This window comes from Meriones unguiculatus, chromosome X (assembly GCF_030254825.1).
Source record: "Meriones unguiculatus strain TT.TT164.6M chromosome X, Bangor_MerUng_6.1, whole genome shotgun sequence".
Classification (NCBI taxonomy): Eukaryota; Metazoa; Chordata; class Mammalia; order Rodentia; family Muridae; genus Meriones; species Meriones unguiculatus.
In genome coordinates this window covers 146,735,384-146,754,833 of record NC_083369.1, presented here as the reverse complement: position 1 = coordinate 146,754,833, position 19,450 = coordinate 146,735,384, and the positions used below count along the sequence as shown (strand labels likewise).

Here is a 19,450-nt window from a genome sequence, read left to right as displayed (position 1 = left end):
TAAATATCTGCATAATCCTAAATAATTATTTTCTTTTGCTTTTGAGATTATAAATACATCATTTCTCCCTTACTATTCTCCCTCCAAATCCTCCCATATACCCCTCTTTGATCTATGAAATTCAATCTCCTTTTTATTAGTTGTTGTCATTTGTAAATACATATTTCTAAATATAACCTACTTACTCTGTGTAATACTACTCCTACGTATCTTTTCGGGATGGCCACTTGGTATTGAATAATCATTTGATGTGCTTTTGCTCATGAGAAGATTATGTCTCCCACTCTCAGTATTTTTTAGTTGCTGTAGTTCTTTGTGCATAATTGAGACCTCGAGAGCATTCTCCAATTCAATTTGACAAGTCTATTGTGTTTGTCTTTATTCAGCACATATTTCAGTAGTCATATTGGTATTTATTTTTGGAGCTTCTGACATTACTAAAAGACACAGTCTCACAGTAAACTTCCTGATTCTCTGGTTCTTAGCCATTCCTCTCCCTCTTCAGCAGTGTTTCTTCAACTTTGGGTGTAGGAGTGTTTTTAAGCACATTCATTGGGACTAGGCTCTACATTTTTGATTGGTTATGGTTAGCTGTCTAGGGTCTTCTTTGTTTCTACATTAATTTTACGATATTTTTTCTGTTTCTGTGAAGAAGCAGATAAAAATTTTGACAGCTTTACGAGGGAATAAGTTACTGTGCTTTGCTTCTTACATTTTCAGCATGGAAAGATGACTCAACACTTGCTGCGTTTGCAGAGGGCTTGGTTTTATTTCCCAGTACCCACATAACAACTCACAGATATTTCAGTTCCAGGGGATCCAAAGCCCTCTTCTAGCATCTGTGTGTACCAAAAATGTGTATTGTCCACATACATACATGCAGGCAGAAGATGTGTGCATATTTTTTATTATTATTTTAGTAAGTAATGTGAGTTGAAACAGTGCATCATGAAGTGAGGCTTTTAGCATTTTAAATTTTAATATTTCTAAGGATTTAATAGGGGAAATATAAGACTTAACCAATTATATTTGAACACTGCATGCTTGAGTAGATATGATTATTTTTCTTTTTTAAAATATTTTTAATTTTAATTTTTATTAATTACACTTTATTCACTTTGTATCCAGCCATAGTCCCCTCCCTCTATCCGTACAAATCCCACCCTCCCTCCCCCTCCTCCGAGATACATGCCCCTCCCCAAGTCCAATGATAGGGGAGGCCTTCCTCCCCTTTCTTCTGAACCAGTCTATAAGGTCTCATCAGGAGTGGCTGCATTGTCTTCCTCTGTGGCCTAGGAAGGCTGCTCCCTGTCAGGGGGAGGTGTTCAAAGAGCAGACCAATCAGTTCATGTCAGAGACAGTCCCTGTTCCCATTAGTATGGAACCCACTTGGACACTGAGCTACCATAGGTTACGTCTGAGCAGGGGTTCTAGGTTATTTCCATCAATGGTCCTTGATTGGAGTATCAGTCCCAGAAAAGACCCCTGTGCCCAGATTTTTTAGTTCTGTTGCTCTCTTTGTGGAGCTCCTGTCCTCTCCAGGTCTTACTATTTCCCACTACTTTTATAAGATTCCCTGCATTCTGCCCAAAAGTTGGCCATAAGTCTCAGCATCTGCTTTGATGCAGGGTAGAGCGTTTCAGAGGCCCTCTGTGGCAGGCTCCTGTCCTGTTCCCTATTTTCTCCTTCTTCTGATGTCTATCCTCTTTGCCTTTCTGAATGAGGATTGAGCATTTTAGCCAGGGTCCTCCTTCTTCATTATTTTCTTTAGCTGTACAGATTTTAGTAGGTTTATTCTATATTATAGGTCTAATATACACTTATGAGTGACTATAAATCCTGTGTGTCATTCTGCTTCACACAGGATGATCTTTATCAGTTCCCACCATTTACCTGTAAATTTTATGATTTCCTTGTTTTTAATTGCTGAGTAATATTCCATTGTATAGATGTACCAGAATTTCTGTATCCATTCCTCAGCTGAGGGGCATCTAGGTTGTTTCCAGTTTCTGGAAATCACAAATAAAGTTGCTATAAACATGGTTGAGCAAATGTCCTTGTTGTGTACTTGAGCATATTTTAGATATGTGCCTAGGAGTGGTATAGCTAGATCTTGAGGAAACACTATTCCTAATTATCTGAGAAAGCAGCAGATTGATTTTCAGAGTAGTTGTACAAGTTTACATTCCCACCAGCAGTGGAGGAGGGTTCCCCTTTCTCCACAACCTCTCCAGCATGCCTTGTCACTTGAGTTTTTGATCTTGGCCATTCTGATGGGTGTAAGGTGAAATCCAAGGATCATTTTGATTTGCATTTCCCAGATGACTAAGGACATTGAACATTTCTTTAAGTGTTTCTCTGCTATTTGATATTCCTCTATTGAGAATTCTCTGTTTAGCTCTGTACTCCATTTTTTAATTGGATTACTTGATTTGTTGCTGTTTAACTTCTTGAGTTCTATATATTCTGGATATCAGCCCTTTGTCAGGTATAGGATTTTTGAAGACCCTTTCTCAGTCTGTAGGCAGTCATTTTGTTCTGATGAAAGTGTCCTTAGCTTTACAGAAGCTTTTCAGTTTCATGAGGTCCCATTTATTGACTGTTGATCTTAGAGCCTGTGCTGTTGCTGTTCTGTTCAGAAAGTTGTCTCCTGTGTCAGTGAGTTCAAGGCTCTTCCCCATTTTTTCTTCTAACAGGTTTAGTGTCTCTGGTTTTATATTGAGGTCTTTGATCCACTTGGAATTTAGTTTTGTTCAGTGTGATAAGTATGGATCTATTTGAATTTTTCTACGTGTAGACACCCAGTTAGACCAGCCCCATTTGATGAAGATGCTATCTTTTTTCCATTGAATGATTTTGGCATCTTTGTCAAAGATCAGGTGTCCATAAGTGTGTGGTTATATTTCCGGGTCTTCTATTCAAATCCATTGATTCACCATTCTGTTTCTATGCCAGTAGCATAAAATTTTGAGTATTGTTGTTTTATAGTACACCTTGAGATCAAGGATGGAGATACCTACAGAAGATCTTTTATTGTACAAGATTGTTTTATCAATTCTGGGTTTCTGGTTATTCAATATGAAGTTGAGAATTTTTATTTCAAAGGCTTTCAAGAATTGTGTTGGTAATGTGATGGGAATTGCATTGAATTTGTAGATTGTGTTTGGTAAGATGGCCATTTTTACTATGTTAATCCTGCCAAGCCATGAGCATGAGAGATCTTTCTATCTTCTGATATCTTCTTTTAATTCTTTCTTCAGAGTCTTGAATTTTTTTTTTTTTTCATACAAGTCTTTGACTTGCTTAGTTAGGGTTACACCAAGATACTTTATGTTCTTTGTGGCTATTGTGAAGGGTTTTGTTTCCCTAATTTCTTTCTCAGCCCTTTTGTCTTTAGTACACAGGAGGGCTACTGATAATTTTATCCCCCCCCATAAGCCCCTCCCTCCTCCCCTCCTAATCCAACCTTCCTTCCCCCTTCTTCACTCATGCCCCTCCCCAAGTCCACTGATAGGGGAGGTCTCCCTCTCCTTCCTTCTGATCTTAGTCTATCAGATCTCATCAGGAGTGGCTGAATTGTGATCTTCTGTAGCCTGGAAAGGCTGCTCCTCTCTCGGGGGAGGTGATCAAAGAGCAGGCCAATCAGTTTATGTCAGAGGCAGTCCCTCTTCCCATTACTATGTGACCCACTTAGACACTAAACTGCCATGGACTACATCTGTGCAGGGGTTCTAGGTTATCTGCATGCCTGGTACCTGGTTGGTTTATGAGTCTCTGGGAAGACCCTTGTGTTCAAATTTTCTGGTTCTGTTCCTCTCCTTGTGGGATTCCTGTCCTCTTTCCATGCACTCTGCCCAACATTTGGCCATAAATCTCAGCATCTGCTTTGATAGTCTGCAGGGCAGAGCCTTTCAGAGGCTCTCTGTGGTAGATTCCTGAGTTAAATTTTGTATTCGGCCAGTTTGCTGAAGGTGTTTATCAGCTGTAGGAGTTCCCTGGTAGAATTTTTCAGGTCACTCTGGTATACTATCATATCATCTGAAAATAGTGATAATTTGACTTCTTCCTTTCCAATTTGTATCCCCTTGATCTCCTTCAACTGTCTTATTGCTCTAGCAAGGACTTCCAGCACTATGTTGAAGAGATATGGAGAGAGTGGGCAGCCTTGTCTTGTCCCTGATTTCAGTGGGATCGCTTTAAGTTTCTCTCCGTTTAGTTTGATGTTGGCTACAGGCTTGCTCTATATTGCCTTTACTATGTTTAGATATGTGCTTTGTATCCCTGATCTCTCCATTATTTTAAACATGAATGGGTGCTGGATTTTCTCAAATGCTTTTTCAGAATCTAGGAAGATTATCATGTGTTTTTTTTTCTTTTTCTTTCAGTTTGTTAATATGGTGGATCACATTGTTGGACTACTGTATACTGAACCACCCCTGCATACCTGGGATGAAGCCTACTTGGTCATAGTGGATGATATCTTTAATGTGTTCTTGTATTTAGTTTGCAAGTATTTTGTTGAGTATTTTTGCATCAATGTTCATAAGGGAGATTGGCCTGAAATTCTCTTTCTTTGTTGAGTGTTTGTGAGGTTTAGGTACCAAGATGACTGTGGCTTCATAGAATGAGTTTGGTAGTGTTCCTTCTGATTCTATTTTGTGGAATGGTTTGAAGAGAACTGGAGTTAACGCTTCATTGAAAGTCTGGTAGAATTATACACTGAAACCATCTGGTGTGGTCCTGGGCTTTTTTTGGATGGGAGACTTTTGATGACTGCTTCTATTTCTTTGGGGGATATAGGACTATTTAATTGATTTACCTGGTCCTGATTCAGCTTTGGTAAGTCAAATCGATCAAGAAAATTGTCCATTTCATTTAGATTTTCAAATTTTGTGGCATAAAGACTTTTGAAGTAAGTCCTAGTGATTGTTTGGATTTCCTCAGTGTCTGTAGTTATGTCCCCCTTTTCATTTCTGATTTTGTTGATTTGGATGGTGTCTCTCTGCCTTTTAGTTACCTTGGCTAGGGGTTTGTCTATCTTGTTGATTTTCACAAAGAACCAGCTCTTCATTTCATTGATTTTTTTGAATTGTTTTATTTGTTTCTAATTGATTGATTTCAGCCCTGAGTTTGATTATTTCCAGTCATCTTCCCTTTTTTGGTGTATCTGCTTCTTCTTTTTCTAGTGTTTTTAGGTGAGCCATAAAGTTGCTTGAATGAGCTGTCTCAAATTTCTTCTTAAAGGTATTTAGTGCTATGCACTTTCCTCTTAGCACTGCTTTCATTGTGTCTCAGATGTTTGGGTATGTTGTGCCTTCATTTTCATTGAATTCTAGGAACACTTTAATTTCTTTCTTTATTTCTTCCCTGACCCAGCTGTCATTTAGTAGCAAGTTTTTCAGTTTCCATGTGTGTGTATGCTTTTTGCTATTTCTGTCGTTGTTGAGGTCCAGCTTGATTCTCTGTTGATCAGATAGGATACAAGGGATTATTTCAATCTTCTTGTATCTGTTGAGGCTTGCTTTATGACCAAAGATATGGTCTATTTGAGAGAAGATGTCTCGAAGTGCTGATAAGAAGTTAAATTCTTTTGTGTTCTGGTGTAAGTTTCTGTAAATGTCTGTTAGGTCCATTTGATTCATGACCTCTGTCAGAGACATTGTTTCTTTGTTTAATTTCTGTTTTGTTGACCTGTCCTTTGTTGAGAGTGGGGTGTTGAAGTCTCCCACTATTAATGTGCGGGGATCTATGTTTGGTTTAAGTTTTATCAATGTTTCTTTTACAAATGTGGGTGCCCTTGTATTTAGGACATAGATGTTCAGGATTGTGATGTCTTCCTCGCGGAATTTTCCCTTGTTGAGTATGAAGGGTCCTTCCCCATATCTTTTTATTAATTTTGGTTGAAAGTCTATTTTATCAGATATTAGAATGTCTACTCCTGCTTGCTTCTTGGGTCCATTTTCTTGGAAAGCCATCTTCTAGCCCTTTACCCTCAGGTAATGTTTATCATTGTGACTTAGGTGTGTTTCTTGTAAGCAACAGATTGCTGGGTCTTGTTTATGCATCCATTCTGTTAGTCTGTGTCTTATTATTGGAGAATTCAGTCCATTGACATTGAGAGAGATTAATGACCAGTGGCTATTAGATCCTTTGATTTTGATGTTGGCTGTGGCCATAAGTTTGTGTGCCTTGTTGCTTTTGGTTTTACTGTAGTGAGGTTGATTATTTCCTTTGTTTTCTTGAAAGTACCTAGTTTTCTTGGGTTGTATTTTTCCTTTTAGTGTCTTCTGTAACGCTGAATTTGTGTGTAGGTATTTTTGAAATTTGTTTTTGTCATTGAATATCTTGTTTTCCCTGTCTATGAGGACTGAGGGTTTTGCTGGATAGAGTAGCCTGGGCTGACATCTGTGTTCTCTTAGGGCCTGCATGATATCTGTCCAGGCCCTTCCAGCTTTCATCGTTTCTGTTGAGAATTGAGGTGAGATTTTGATGAGTTTGCCATTATATGTTACTTGGCATTTTTCCCTTGCAGAATTTAGTATTTTTTCTTTGTTCTGTATACTTACTGTTTTGATTATTATGTGGCAGGAGGATTTTCTTTTCTGGTCTAATTTATTGGGTGTTCTGTAGGCCTCTTGTATTCTTATTGGCCTCTCCTTTAAGTCGGAGACATTTTCTTCAATGATTCTGTTGAAAATATTTTCTGGGCCTTGGAGGAGGGAATCTTCTTTTTCCTCTATTTCTATTATTCTTAGGTTTTGTCTTTCCATGTTGTCTTGGATTTATTGGACAGTTTGTGTCAGGAATTTTTTAGATTGAACATTTTCTTTGATGGATACATTGATTTCTTCCATTGTATTTTCCACACCTGAGATTTTTTCTTCCATCTCTTGTAGTCTATTGGTTATGCTTACTTCTGTAGTTTCTGTTTTCTTCCCTAAGTTCTTTCTCTCCACCATTTCCTCCATTATATTCAGATCTTGAGCTGCTTTGTTGATTTCATTCACCTGTCTGACTGTATTTTCCTGTTTTCCTTCAATTCCTTCAGCTGTTTGTTTGAACAATCCTCTGTTTCTTTTATTTCTTTCAGTGATTTAAGTATTTCCTGTCTAAAGGCAACAAACTGTTTGTCTGCAACTTCCTGTATTTCTTTACGGATGGCCATAATCTATTTGTTTTTATCTTCTTCTATTTCTTTATGGATGGCCATAATCTGTTTGAGTTTATCTTCCTCTAGGTCTTTACACATTTCATTTGTTTCTTCTGTTATCCTCTTCATGAGCATAGATGTTAGGTCATCTTCTTGAATTTCAATTATGCTGGGGTGTCCTGGGCTACTTGCCCCTGGATAACTGGGTTCTGGAGATGCCATATTGCTCTCCCTTTTATTGGTTGAGGTTTTATGCTGGCCTCTACCCATTGGGCTATCTTAGGTGTTTGGATTTAGTTTCTGGTGGTTCCTGGAATCCTGTGTTGGAGAGAATCCCCTTGGCAGGAAGATGTTTTTTCCTGAAGGAAGCCTTCTCAGCTTTTTGGGTATAGTCACTGTATGGCTAGTGTTTTTCAGGAGTTGCCACATCTCACCTTAGGCGTTCAGACCTGAGTGGTAACTGTGGTCCTTGTTAGTCAATAGGGCTCTCCTCTCACCCGGAGAAGTCCTGGAGATACGTGCCCTGCTTCTGGGTTTCTTGCTGTAAATTTAGTGAGCTGCTGCTGTAACCTGGGTGCCCTGTGGTTTGGTCAGTTTTGTTAGGGATAACTGGTTGCCCCTTGGAGCAGTATCAGGGGGTTGAACTCAGGGATCTCAGGCTTTTGTAGGTCTTAGGTTGGGGCTCTGTGCCCCAGTACCCAAGTGGTAATCTGTTGCAGGTGAGTACCACTCTCCTGGTAGCAGCAGGCTAGCTGGTGCACAGCAGGTCCCTGGTTTGTGCTGGTGTGCTGGACCTTTTCCAGGGTTATACTGGGTGGCCTAAGTCCATCCTGTTTGCTTTATTCCCTGTGGGGATTTCTCCCTACAGGGACTCCCAGTCTCTGTTGCCCTGGGGCGCACAGCTCTTTCTGTGATGCAGAACTGAGCAAGCAGCAAGTCTGCAACAAGTCTCTGTGCTAGCAACTGGAGCCCAGTTCAGTGATGTTGGCTCGCACCCGCCATTCTGTGAGACCTTTTCCAGGGAAAGACTGGGTGACCTGTGGCCAGTCCTGTTTCCTCTCCTATGGGGTTTTCTCCCGACAGGGAGTCCCAGTCTCTGATGCCCTGGGTCACACAGCTCTGTCTGTGATGTAGGGGAGAGTTGGGTGGGCACACAGCAAGTCTCTGTGCTCACAGCTGGAGCCCAGTTCAGTGCTGGCGGCACACACCTGCCATTCTGCGGGACCTTTTCCAGGGAAAGACTTGGTGACCAGTGGCCAGTTCCTTTTCCTTCCTTCCCGTTGGGTTTTTCTCTCGACTGGGACTCCCATTCTCTGGTGTGTTTTTGCCCACTCCTCAGCCTGGGAAGATGATCAGGACAAGAATGCGTGTGGCTCTGGTCTGGTGATCCAAAGAGTGCCTGTGCAACCCGGGATCTCTTCCAGGTTCTGGCTGGGTGACCTGAGAGTGGACCTGACTGATTCCCATGCCGTGGGGGTTTCTGTTCACCTGGGAAACATGATCGCTGTTGTTTTAGGGCCCAGAGTTCAGTCTCTTGGTCGCTGTATGGAAAATGTTTTCCTGCTCCTCAGATGTAGTGTTCTCCTGGTGCCAACATCATGTCCCCCACCTGTTTGTTTTAACATTCTTCTGTTTGTTTTATTTCTTTCAGTGATTTAATCTTTTGCTTTCTGAAATCCACAAACTGTTTGGCTGCATCTTCCTGTATTTCTTTATGGATGGCCATAATCTGTTTTACTATATCTTCCTCTAATTCTGAAGCATTTTATTTGTTTCCTCCATTAACCTCTTCATAAGCATAGACGTAAGGTCATCTTGAATTTCACTTATGTTAGGGTGTTCAGGATTACTTGCCCCTGGATAACTTGGTTCTGTAGATGCCATATTGCTTTGCCTTTTGTTGGTTGTGCTTTTACGCTGGCCTCTACCCATCTGGCTGTCTCAGGTGTTGTCTGTTAGGTGCCTTCTGTGTCCTGGGGTGGGGATAATCCACTTGGTAGAGTTCTGAAAGAGATCTCAGCTTTTTTGGTATGGTCAGCTGTATGGTCGTGTTTCTCAGGCATATGGACCTGTGTGGTAACTATGATGTTCAGGAAGGCTCTCCTCTCATCAGAAGTCCTGGAGATGGCTACCCTGCTGCTGGGTTTCTTGCTCTGAATTCAGTGAGCTGCAGCTGTTGCTCTTAAGGTATAATTGTTGGGTGCAGCCCTCTTGAAGAACCAGGGAGTCCCACAGTTTTGTCAGTTTAGCTAGGGATAACTGGTTGAAACTTGGAGCAGTATCTGAGGGCTGCTTTAAAGGCTCTCAGGCTTTTGTAGGTCTGAGGATGCAGCTGTGTGCCCCAGTGCCCTAGTGGTACTCAATAATGGTGGGTGAGCACAGCACTCATGCTTGCAGTAGAAGGCTAGAGCCTAGAGCCTGCATGAATTCAGAAAGTCTTCTAGAGCTGGATGTCCTGAGCGTTGGACCTGATGATTCCCCTGCTGTGGGGTTTCCTCCGGAGAGGGACACCCAGACTGTGCTTTGGGGACCGCTGTTCGTCTGGGATAGCGAGTAGGACATGCATGCACAGGCGTGCATGGCTCTGCCTTGCTGGTGATTGGGCGCCTGGGTGTCTACAGAAACTGGGTAACTTTTCCCTAGAACTTTTTGGGGTGGGGGTGTTGGATGAGTGCTCTGAGATTGAAGAGTTTAAGTTAGTCTGAATATAACTCCATTTTGAAATAAAGATCTTGACTGGGAACTGAATTCAGGTATCAGGAAATATCACAGAATGTACACCTGGCAGAAAACAAAGTTAACTCTCCTAGCAACAGCCTCCAGAAAATATAACAGAATAAATGCTTCGTAGAAAATAGAGACAAACTCCCTGGCAATAATTAATGGGAATTGGTTGAAAATCAGGTGGGAAAATTCTCCCCAATGTTTCAGCTATGGTTTAGAAAAATAGCCATTGTGATTATATGCCTTAGCCACTGTGATTGTGTGTCTCAGAAAAGGTCACCCCGCCCTGCTAAACTTTACACGATTCTGTAACGCCCAGACTTGTGCCCCCTTGCTTGCTGCCATGGAAAACCCCTGCTCACAGACTTTCCCTTTAACAATCCTCTTCACTCAGAGCTTGAGGTCCCATTTTTCTACTGCTGTGTCAGTGAGACTTGGGTCCCGAGTTCGATTGCTCATATAATAAAGCTCTCTTGCAATTGCATCAAGTTGCCTCCTGATGGTCTCTGAGGGTCCCATGAACCTGGCATTACAAGATCAGACCTACTGTTTCCTTCCCTATGGGTTTGCACCCAACAACAAAACTCAGTCTCTGGCGCCCTGGGGCCCTCAGTTCTCTCTGGGGCAGTGAGTCAGGCAAGCAGGCAGGTCTCTGTGCTGGCTCCTGTGTGTCTGGCTCTGGGCTGGATGCTGAACGCCCACTAGACCCCAAGTCTTTTCCAGGGATTATCTGGGTGACCTAAGGTCAGCCCTGATCGTTTCCTGCACCATGGGGTTTTCTCTCCACTGGAAATCCCCATCTCTGGTGTTGTGGGGCCCACAGTTCAGTCTGGGACAGTGATCAGAGCATGGCAGCAGCTCGTGGCTCTGGGCTGGCTACCAAACCCCTGGTGGAATAGGGACCTCTTCCTCAGTTTATCTGGGTGAGTTGAAGCTGATTAAATCCCACACCGTGGGGTTTCCTCTCACTTGGGAAACAATCACTGCTATATTAGGACCCAGAGTTCTGTCTGCTGATCATTGTGCAGATCTTGCTGTGCTGCTGGTCAGAAAGAGTGTCCTCCCGGTGCAGCCATCTTGGATCCCCTCCTTTTGTCTTTTTTGTAATTTAATTTTTTTAATTTATTCACTTTACATCTCGATTGTAGCCCCCCTTGTCTCCTCTCAGTCGCATCCTCCCTCCCTCTTCAACCCTCCCTCCCTTCCCTAGTCCTCAGAATTGGGGAGTCCTCTTCCTCTATCAACTGACCCCAGCCTATCAAGTCTGCATTAGAGAAAGCAGATGCAGGCAGTCATGATGAGAAGTAATAAGAGATCATTTAATGAGCCCTAGTGATGCATACCTATTATCCCAGAACTGGAGATACTGAGACAGATGGACCACAAGTTCAAGATCAGATATGGTGTCATACTGAAATTTGTTTCCAACAAACCAACCCAAAATTGAGGAGAATAGGGATAGTGGGAAGAAAGAAATGGTTAGTTAGACCTTTAGTTCTAATAGTGACAATGTGGATAAAGAAAAGGTAAATCTTTACCTTTTCAAAATCTGTATTCGTTGAACCTTCTGCTACAGCAGGCAGAGTTCTCAGCTGTCTTTTGACCACAGTATTGTAAAAAGACCCAGAGAAGATAAAGAACAAGATCAAAGATGTTTTTGTTAAGATGAGATACTTCACCCAGAACACTTTGCAGAACACATGTTCACAGAACTGTGGAGTATAATAGTGTGAGAATCATATACTGTGGACCTAGTCTATGACCCTAAGGGAAAATGAATCCAGGACAAAAGAGTGGTGATATACATTCCCAGCAAGATAAAGCAAGAGAAGATAAATATAATTGTGGCTCTCCAGAAGAAATTAGTTGCCAAAGATAGACCTACTGTGCCACTGCACACACCAAAGTTATTTCTGAAAAATATTTATTGAACTATGCATGGATTAAATATGTATTATCAATGATATATTATCAAATAATTTACGGTTTTAAGTGGTGCAAAGAGAGAGGGTTAAGGCGAATGTGACTGCCTACATACCCATCATTATTTATGCTAAGACTATGATCTAGACTTGATATGACTTCAATTATTTACTTATTTTGGTAGCTAGTTAATTAATTAGTTATTCTTGGGATGAAGCAGAAACCATTCACTTGTTGGATAAGCATACTTTCTTGCAAATACAATCTTATACATTGATGATTTCCAAAGTCTAAAATCCAGAATAATTTCACAAGTGCAGCATTGAGAAATGAGTCACTATTCAAATAGAAATAAAAAGAGGAAAAAAAACCCAATAAAAACAAATACAATTTACTGGACAACAGGGTAAGAAATCTTGAAACAATCCAAGGATTTGATGACAAAGAATGATTGCTAAAGGACTAGAGAAATGGCTCAGTGATTAAAACTACTTGTTACTCTCTTAGAAGCCCTGAGTTTCATTGCCAGCACTCATGTGACAGCTAACAACCCTATGTATGTAACTCCAGTCTCAGAAGAATCACCACCCTATTCAGGTTCATGCTGCTAATAGATGCAAGTGGTATACATACATACTTCTGTGTTTCCAAACTTATAAAAACTACACAAATCTTTAAAAAGAATAATTGTTAAACTCTTAAAGATATAGTATACACAGAAAATGCCTCCCTCTTTTCATAAACTGGAGAACAATCACTAGACTTTAAAAGAGAATCCATATTGAAATTAAGCTGTAGTATGGAAGATGGATAGAAGGTGGTGTCCTGGTTTCAATGAAAACGGCCCTCATAGGCCCATATGTTATGACACCATTACGTATGGCCTTGTTGGAGGAAGTGTACTCTTTTTCCTTTTTTATTTTGATTTTAAAGATATTACAGTAAAGAGATTTCAGTGAGTTTCCAAAGATACTTAGAATAGTTTTCAACAGACTATGGGTCTTGTGGAGTTAGACTAAATGCATTTCGCATTGTTATAGCTACAAGCCTATGGGTACTAAATGGAATGCAGTGGTTTGAATGGAAATGACCTCCATAGGCCCATAGCTAGTGGCACTATTAGGAGGGGTAGCTTTATTGGAATGAGTGGGACCTTGTTGGAGAAAGTTTGTCTCTGGAGTAAGCTTTTAGGGTTTCAAAGCAAGCCTAGTCTCACTCTCTCTTCCTACTGTCTCTGGATACAGATGTAGAACTCTCAGAAACCTCTTGGACACCAAGTCTGCCTACATGCTGTAGTGTTTCCCATCTTGACAACAATGGACTAGACCCCTGAAACTGTAAGCCAGCCCCAATTAAATACTTTTTTTTGTATAAGAGTTGTCATGTGTATGGTGTCTCTTCACAGTAATAGAAACTTCAACTAAGACAGATGAAATAGAGAAGAGAAACAAAACAAAACAAAACAAAACAAAACAAACACATGCCTTTTGAGATAAGCTCGCATTGGGGTCAGCCACTTCACCACGGTCACAACATGGTGTGACAGGGAGCTTTAGAATCAGGAAGAATAAAGAACCAAGGAAGTTAACACATATTTAGGCTCTGGCAAACATTCAAAATAAAAAGACAGAAAAAAGAAAAATATTTGCATCTTTGGATTCAGAAAGACTGGCAGACACTGTACCTCGTGGTGTTTCAGAAGATACCTGGTTCTAGGCATTCTGAGAAAGAAAAGTACCTCATCTCCAGGTAAACCTGTTCACTGAGGGATGATGCTTTATCCATGTTTTTGACCTGCCCTCCTGCCATGCTGCCACATAGTAGATTCCATTACACAATAAATATTACACACTTTGCGAAGATAACCATCAATTTGATTAGGTCATGTAGTAAAACTAGAAGACAGATAACCCCTATTTACACCCTGAAAATCTAGTGATTCAGTTCTAAAGCTGTTCAACAGAAGAGATCAGTGTCTTGACTGCTTTTCTAGGTTCTACCCTTGCATATAGTCCTTAGGCGGGTGAGAGACCAAATAATTAAAAATTAGTTTTTTTGGGTATTGGTTTAAAGTTTAAAGCACAAGCTCCAGCCAGGTGGAGACATGTCCAGCCACCTGTGAGAAGGAACCAGCTTTACTGCATTCTTTTTCCACACACTAGAGATACAGTTGCTAGGAAAATGGCCCAGATCACCAGACCAGAACCATTTATGGACTTGTCTCCTAAAGTAAACCACTCATTTCAAAAGTCAATTTCCTTTACCCAATCATGTAACACCAAGGCACGTAAATCACTTCTTGTGGTTTTTCCCTTTAAAAACCTTGTTCCTTTAGACCTCCTGGCTACCTACCTCTCTGTTTCCACAGGGTGCTTGTGACCCAGGCTCAAGTGTGTATCCAGTAAACCCTCATGTGTTTTGCAGAGGAGTCAATTCCTGGTGGTCTTTGGGGGTCTTGTGAACTGGGCATAACACAGGGGTAAACATTTAGGAGATAAGAAATTATAGTTCCCTGCTAGCAATTCCAGAATCCAGAGCCAGGGACATTTCTGAAACTTCAGCCTTTGGTGTCTCTGCTGTAAGCAGCCTGTCTTTTTCTATCTCATGTTCACAGCATCCTGCCCCCTCAGAGGTAGCCCCTAAAGAGGCTATTTGGAGTTTGAAGGTAGTGATTGAATTTGACATATAACTGCTAAAAGGTATATTAGATGTGGTATCCTGGAATTCAGTGCCCCTTATTAGAGGACCCAAAGTTTCCTTGGTAATTCTATTTGTATAATATCCAGGTGTGTGGGGAGGAAAGGAAGTATTTAATCTGTGTTTAGATAGAGATGTGATAAGTCAAATTAAAAGTTATTAGAATTTAGAAGCCATTTTTATGGAACCAGGAGAAGCCAGGAGAGAGGATAGTTTTTTCTTATTTGCTAATATTTACAAAGGAATTTATTCTTTTTTTTATTTTTTTTATCAGTTACATTTTATTAACTCTGTATCCCAGCCATGTCCCGATCCCTCATTCCCTCCCAGTCCCTCCCTCCCTCCCTCATCTCCACCGTGCCCCTTTCCAAGTCCACTGATAGGGGGGGCCTCCTCCCCATTCATCTGATCCTGTTTTATCAGGTATCTTCAGGACTGGCTGCAAAGCCCTCCTCTGTGGCCTAACAGGACTGCTCCTCCCTTCAGGGGTGGGGAGACCAAAGAGCCAGTCATTGAGTTCCTGTTAGAAATAGTCCCTGTTCCCCTCGCTTTGGGAAACCAATTGGTTACTGAGCTACCACAGGCTACATCTGAGTGGAGGTTCTAGGTTATATCCATACATGGTCCTTGGTTGAATGTCAGTCTCAGAAAAGACCCTGTGCCCAGATATATTTGGTCCTTGTGGAGCTCCTATCCTTTCCCCATCAGACTAACTCCCCTTCTTTCTTATGATTCCCTGTACTCTGCCAAAGGTTTGGTCATGAGTCTTTGCTTTGAAAACACTGCTAGTTAGAGTCTTTCAGATGCGCTCAGTAGACTCCTGTCATACGTTCAATGCACATCCTATCTGTCTTTCTAAATGAGGATTGATCATCTTACCCCATGTCCGCTCAATTGATTATCTTTTTTAGGTGTATAGATTTCATTTTGTTTATCATATCTTATAGGTCTATATAAGTGAGTATATCCCATGTTTGTCTTTCTCCTTCTGGGATATTTGACTCAGAATGATCTTTTCTAGATCCCACCATTTGCCTGCAAATTTCATGATTTCCTCCTTTTTGATTGCTGAGTAGTATTCCATTGTATAAAAATACCACAATTTCTGTACCCATTCCACCGTTGATGGACATCTGGGTTGTTTCCAGGTTCTGGCTATTACAAATAGAGCTGCTATAAACATGGTTGAGCAAGTGTCCTTTTTGTGTACTTGAACAAACTTTGGGTATATACCTAGCAGTGGTATAGCTGGGTCTAAATCAAATGGTCCTAATAGACGTCTACAGATCATTTCACCCAAACTCAAAAGAGTACACCTTCTTTTCAGCACCGCATGGAACCTTTTCCAAAATAGACCATATAGTGGGCCACAAAGCAAGCCTCAACAGATACAAAAGGATTGAAATAATCCCTTGTATACTATCTGACCACCATGGACTAAAGCTCAACCTCAACAACAACAGAAACAACAAAAAGCCGACACGCACATGGAAACTGAACAACTTACTACTCAATGACAGCTGGGTTAAGGAAGAAATAAAGAAAGAAATTAAAGACTTCCTAGAATTCAATGAAAATGAGGCACAACATACCCAAATTTATGGGACACATTGAAAGCAGTGCTCAGAGGAAAATTTATAGCACTAAGTGCCTGAAAGAAGAAATTCGTAACATCACATACAAACAACTTAATGGCCCAACTGAAAACCCTAGAAAAAAAAGAAGCAGATACACCCAAGAGGAGCAGACGGCTGGAAATAATCAAACTAAGGGCTGAAATCAATCAACTAGAAACAAATAAAACTATCCAAAGAATCAATGAAACAAAAAGCTGGTTCTTTGAGAAAATCAACAAGATAGACAAACCCTTAGCCAAACTAACTAAAAAGCAGAGAGAAACTATCCAGATCAGCAAAATCAGAAATGAAAATGGGGACATAACCACAGACATTGAGGAAATCCAAACAATTATTAGGTCATACTACAAAAGCCTATATGCCACAAAATTTGAGAATCTAAATGAAATGGATAATTTTCTTGAAAGATTCCATCTACCAAAACTAAGTCAAGATCAGGTAGAGAGGATAGTTTTTAATGTTCAAAACAAAATCCAACAGAATCTCCTTGAGCTCTAGAAAAGCATATCAACCCTAGATTTGCTTTCAAACATTCTGGGGGTTGTTACAGTTAAAATAATAGTGTGAGGCAATCCCTGACAGTTTCTTCAATAAATTTCAGGGTGGATTTTAAAATAATGCTGTCTAGAGTTGCAAGAACAGATTATTTTCTAATCTCATTATGTAAATAAATGGCAGGAAAAATATGGGGACTATTGAAGCATCCCAGTGGAGCCAAGAAAATTTTCTTTTGTTGTTCTCAGTCTCATGAATAAAAATTATTTAAGCAATAGTCAAATAGAAACTCAAAGACAACTTAGTAGAGTAAAAACAAACATTCATGATGGACAAAGTATAAAACTTGCAGCTTTTCAGAGGTGGAGAGTATAGATCAGAAGGAAAAAACATGTTGTTTGAGATAAGACTACATCAGTCAAAAGTCAGCAGAAAGTTACATGATGATGATGAGGGGAGCACACAGCACTAGGGAGTTGAAAAGCATACTTAGGTACTTGTCAGCACTCAAAAAGAAAATAGGAGAATAGAAGAAAAAATTCGTTCACCCTTCTGAATCAGGACTCAAGAAGACAGGTTGACCAAGCCATATTACGTGACACCAATGATGTCCATTTTTAGTATTCAAGCATACAGGAATTGTTAGAAACAGAATAATCTCAATGTCACACAAAGGAACCCATAAAGCAAACATAGCTCAGCAAACAACTCTTTTTGTAAAAACATTGCACAAAGACCCAAAGTAAGCTAACCAACACACAAAAAGTTCCCTTGGTTTTTATTTTAGTACAGATGGTATCTCTTTTTTCCATAGGGTGTTTACTAACCTCAAAGTCTTTTGAGATTGGCAAGTGGTAAAAGAGTAGGGCAAGGGAAAGTAGGAAGTATTTGGCCATCTAATTTTCAAAGATGCAGCAGGTACTTTGTGTAAGCAAAGGGTTTAACAGGCAAGGGATTAAATATTTGCATAAAAGTTTACAAGGTGGGAGATATAAATGTTTGAATTTTTTGTCTTAGAAAAAAAGTTTTACAGAGTTTGACAGAAAGCCTAATGCTTAATATTTCTTAAAGGATAAAGAGACATGATATGATGTCAAGATTTTAAACATTTAAGCAATATAAAAATGGCAGGTGGATGGGACTAGGAGGAGATAGGAGGATATGGCCTGGATACAAAGTGAATATATTGTAATAAATAAAATAAAAGAAATGTAAAAAAAAACAAATCAAAAAAGAAAAAATGCTTTAAGCAAACAAATGAACAAATATTCAAAATTTCTGTCATCATATATTGTTGAGATTCCTTAGAGTGATTTCTCAATGTTAATACATTTTGGGAAATGTCGTAGAGTAGAGAGAAAATGTCATGGCATCTAGTTTCTATTTTTAAACGTCCATACCTACAGCAATGAGAGAGGTTCCTCTACTTTGACTGACACTTTTTAGTATGTTCTAGGTTTATCATTTACTTTTGTTCATGGTAAATAAAACATGGATTTGACAAGAACAAATGAATGAGTTTTTTTTTTATTGAAAGGCCATAATGTAGTAATGAAGTAATGAAACAAAAAATTTGGAGAAGAGATCACTTTGATCACTTTCTATCACAGGACACATTGTACATGGTTTTGAGTTTTTTGAAAATTTCTGTAGACACATGAAGGATATTCACTATCATTCTAGGTAACTTCGGTTTTTGAAGCTAAGTAAGGTGGAAATTGAGTTTTACAAGTCAGGATGTCCTGGTTTGACGGTGGCAATTTTTGAACAAAGCAAAATTATGCCACTTAATAGAAACAAAATTGCAGCTATAATTGCCAAAGCCATAGCACCTCCAGTTTCCTGAGAATCAGGGTTGGAAGGCATATGGAAAGATGGTGGGAATGCTATACCCTCCTTGCGTTTGATAAATACATAATTGAACAGTACAGCAATGAAAACAAAGGTACTAGAAATGATGTTCAGAATTCCGGAGAGAGCAAATGGATTGTAAGTGGAATTCACCTGTACTGTTCCCATACACACATCCCAAAGGGAAATAATGGTGGTGATTTTCCCAACCAGTCCAAGAATGCTAGCAACCAGTAGCAGTTGTTGGATCATTCGGATATCCAAAGGAACGAAAGTGTCATGGTAGCTGTATCTGTGACAATTTCTGATGATGCTAAAGTTTTCATCATGGTGGAAAACACAAACTCTCCACATGCCAACAAATGCTATTGAACGCTTAGAGACTGCAGGGTCTTGGAAATACCACACTCTCCAATGAGGTAGTTCCATAGAAACACAGCAAATTATGCATGCCATTGTTGTCAAAGCAAGACCGCCCATTTGTCTATTGCAACGATTTTTTGTCACCATGATGGTCCCAGTGAGTAATCAGCAACTGCAAAGAAAAACAGGATAGGATGAGGATGGGCTCTCAGACCTGGGAGAGTTTATTCAGAAGACTAGTACCAGAAGCAAACAGTTATGTTTGATAAAGTGGCCCTTAGGTCTGGAGGGTTTAGAAATTTGCTAGCGGGAATGTGGTCTGAAAATCTAATGCCCCCGTGCCAATATGTTCAAACAAGTTGCTAATCTACTAATCCTCTAATATTTGCACGTCTGACATTTGGTTTAGTCAAAGTGGCATTTGATCACAATTACTTAGTTATCATGATGGTCATCACAGCATATGTCATCTTACAAATGGGGCATAAAGTTAAATTTAAGAATTAAATAAATGATTCACGCTATATCTACTCATTGAAAACATCCCAACATTAAAAGTTACTAGTGGTATTATAAAGACAATATGGGATGTTTGGGGCTTGGCATTTTT

The 19,450-nt window shown here is 40.1% G+C and overlaps 1 protein-coding gene across 1 annotated transcript; it reads right to left on the bottom strand.

Moving 5' to 3' along the window:
• Positions 1 to 18,351: 18,351 nt before the first annotated feature.
• Positions 18,352 to 18,987, bottom strand: LOC110543577 (claudin-34-like). The gene has a single exon (XM_021629867.1). It carries the CDS (start codon positions 18,985 to 18,987, stop codon positions 18,352 to 18,354), a length of 636 nt encoding a protein of 211 aa, XP_021485542.1.
• Positions 18,988 to 19,450: the final 463 nt, after the last annotated feature.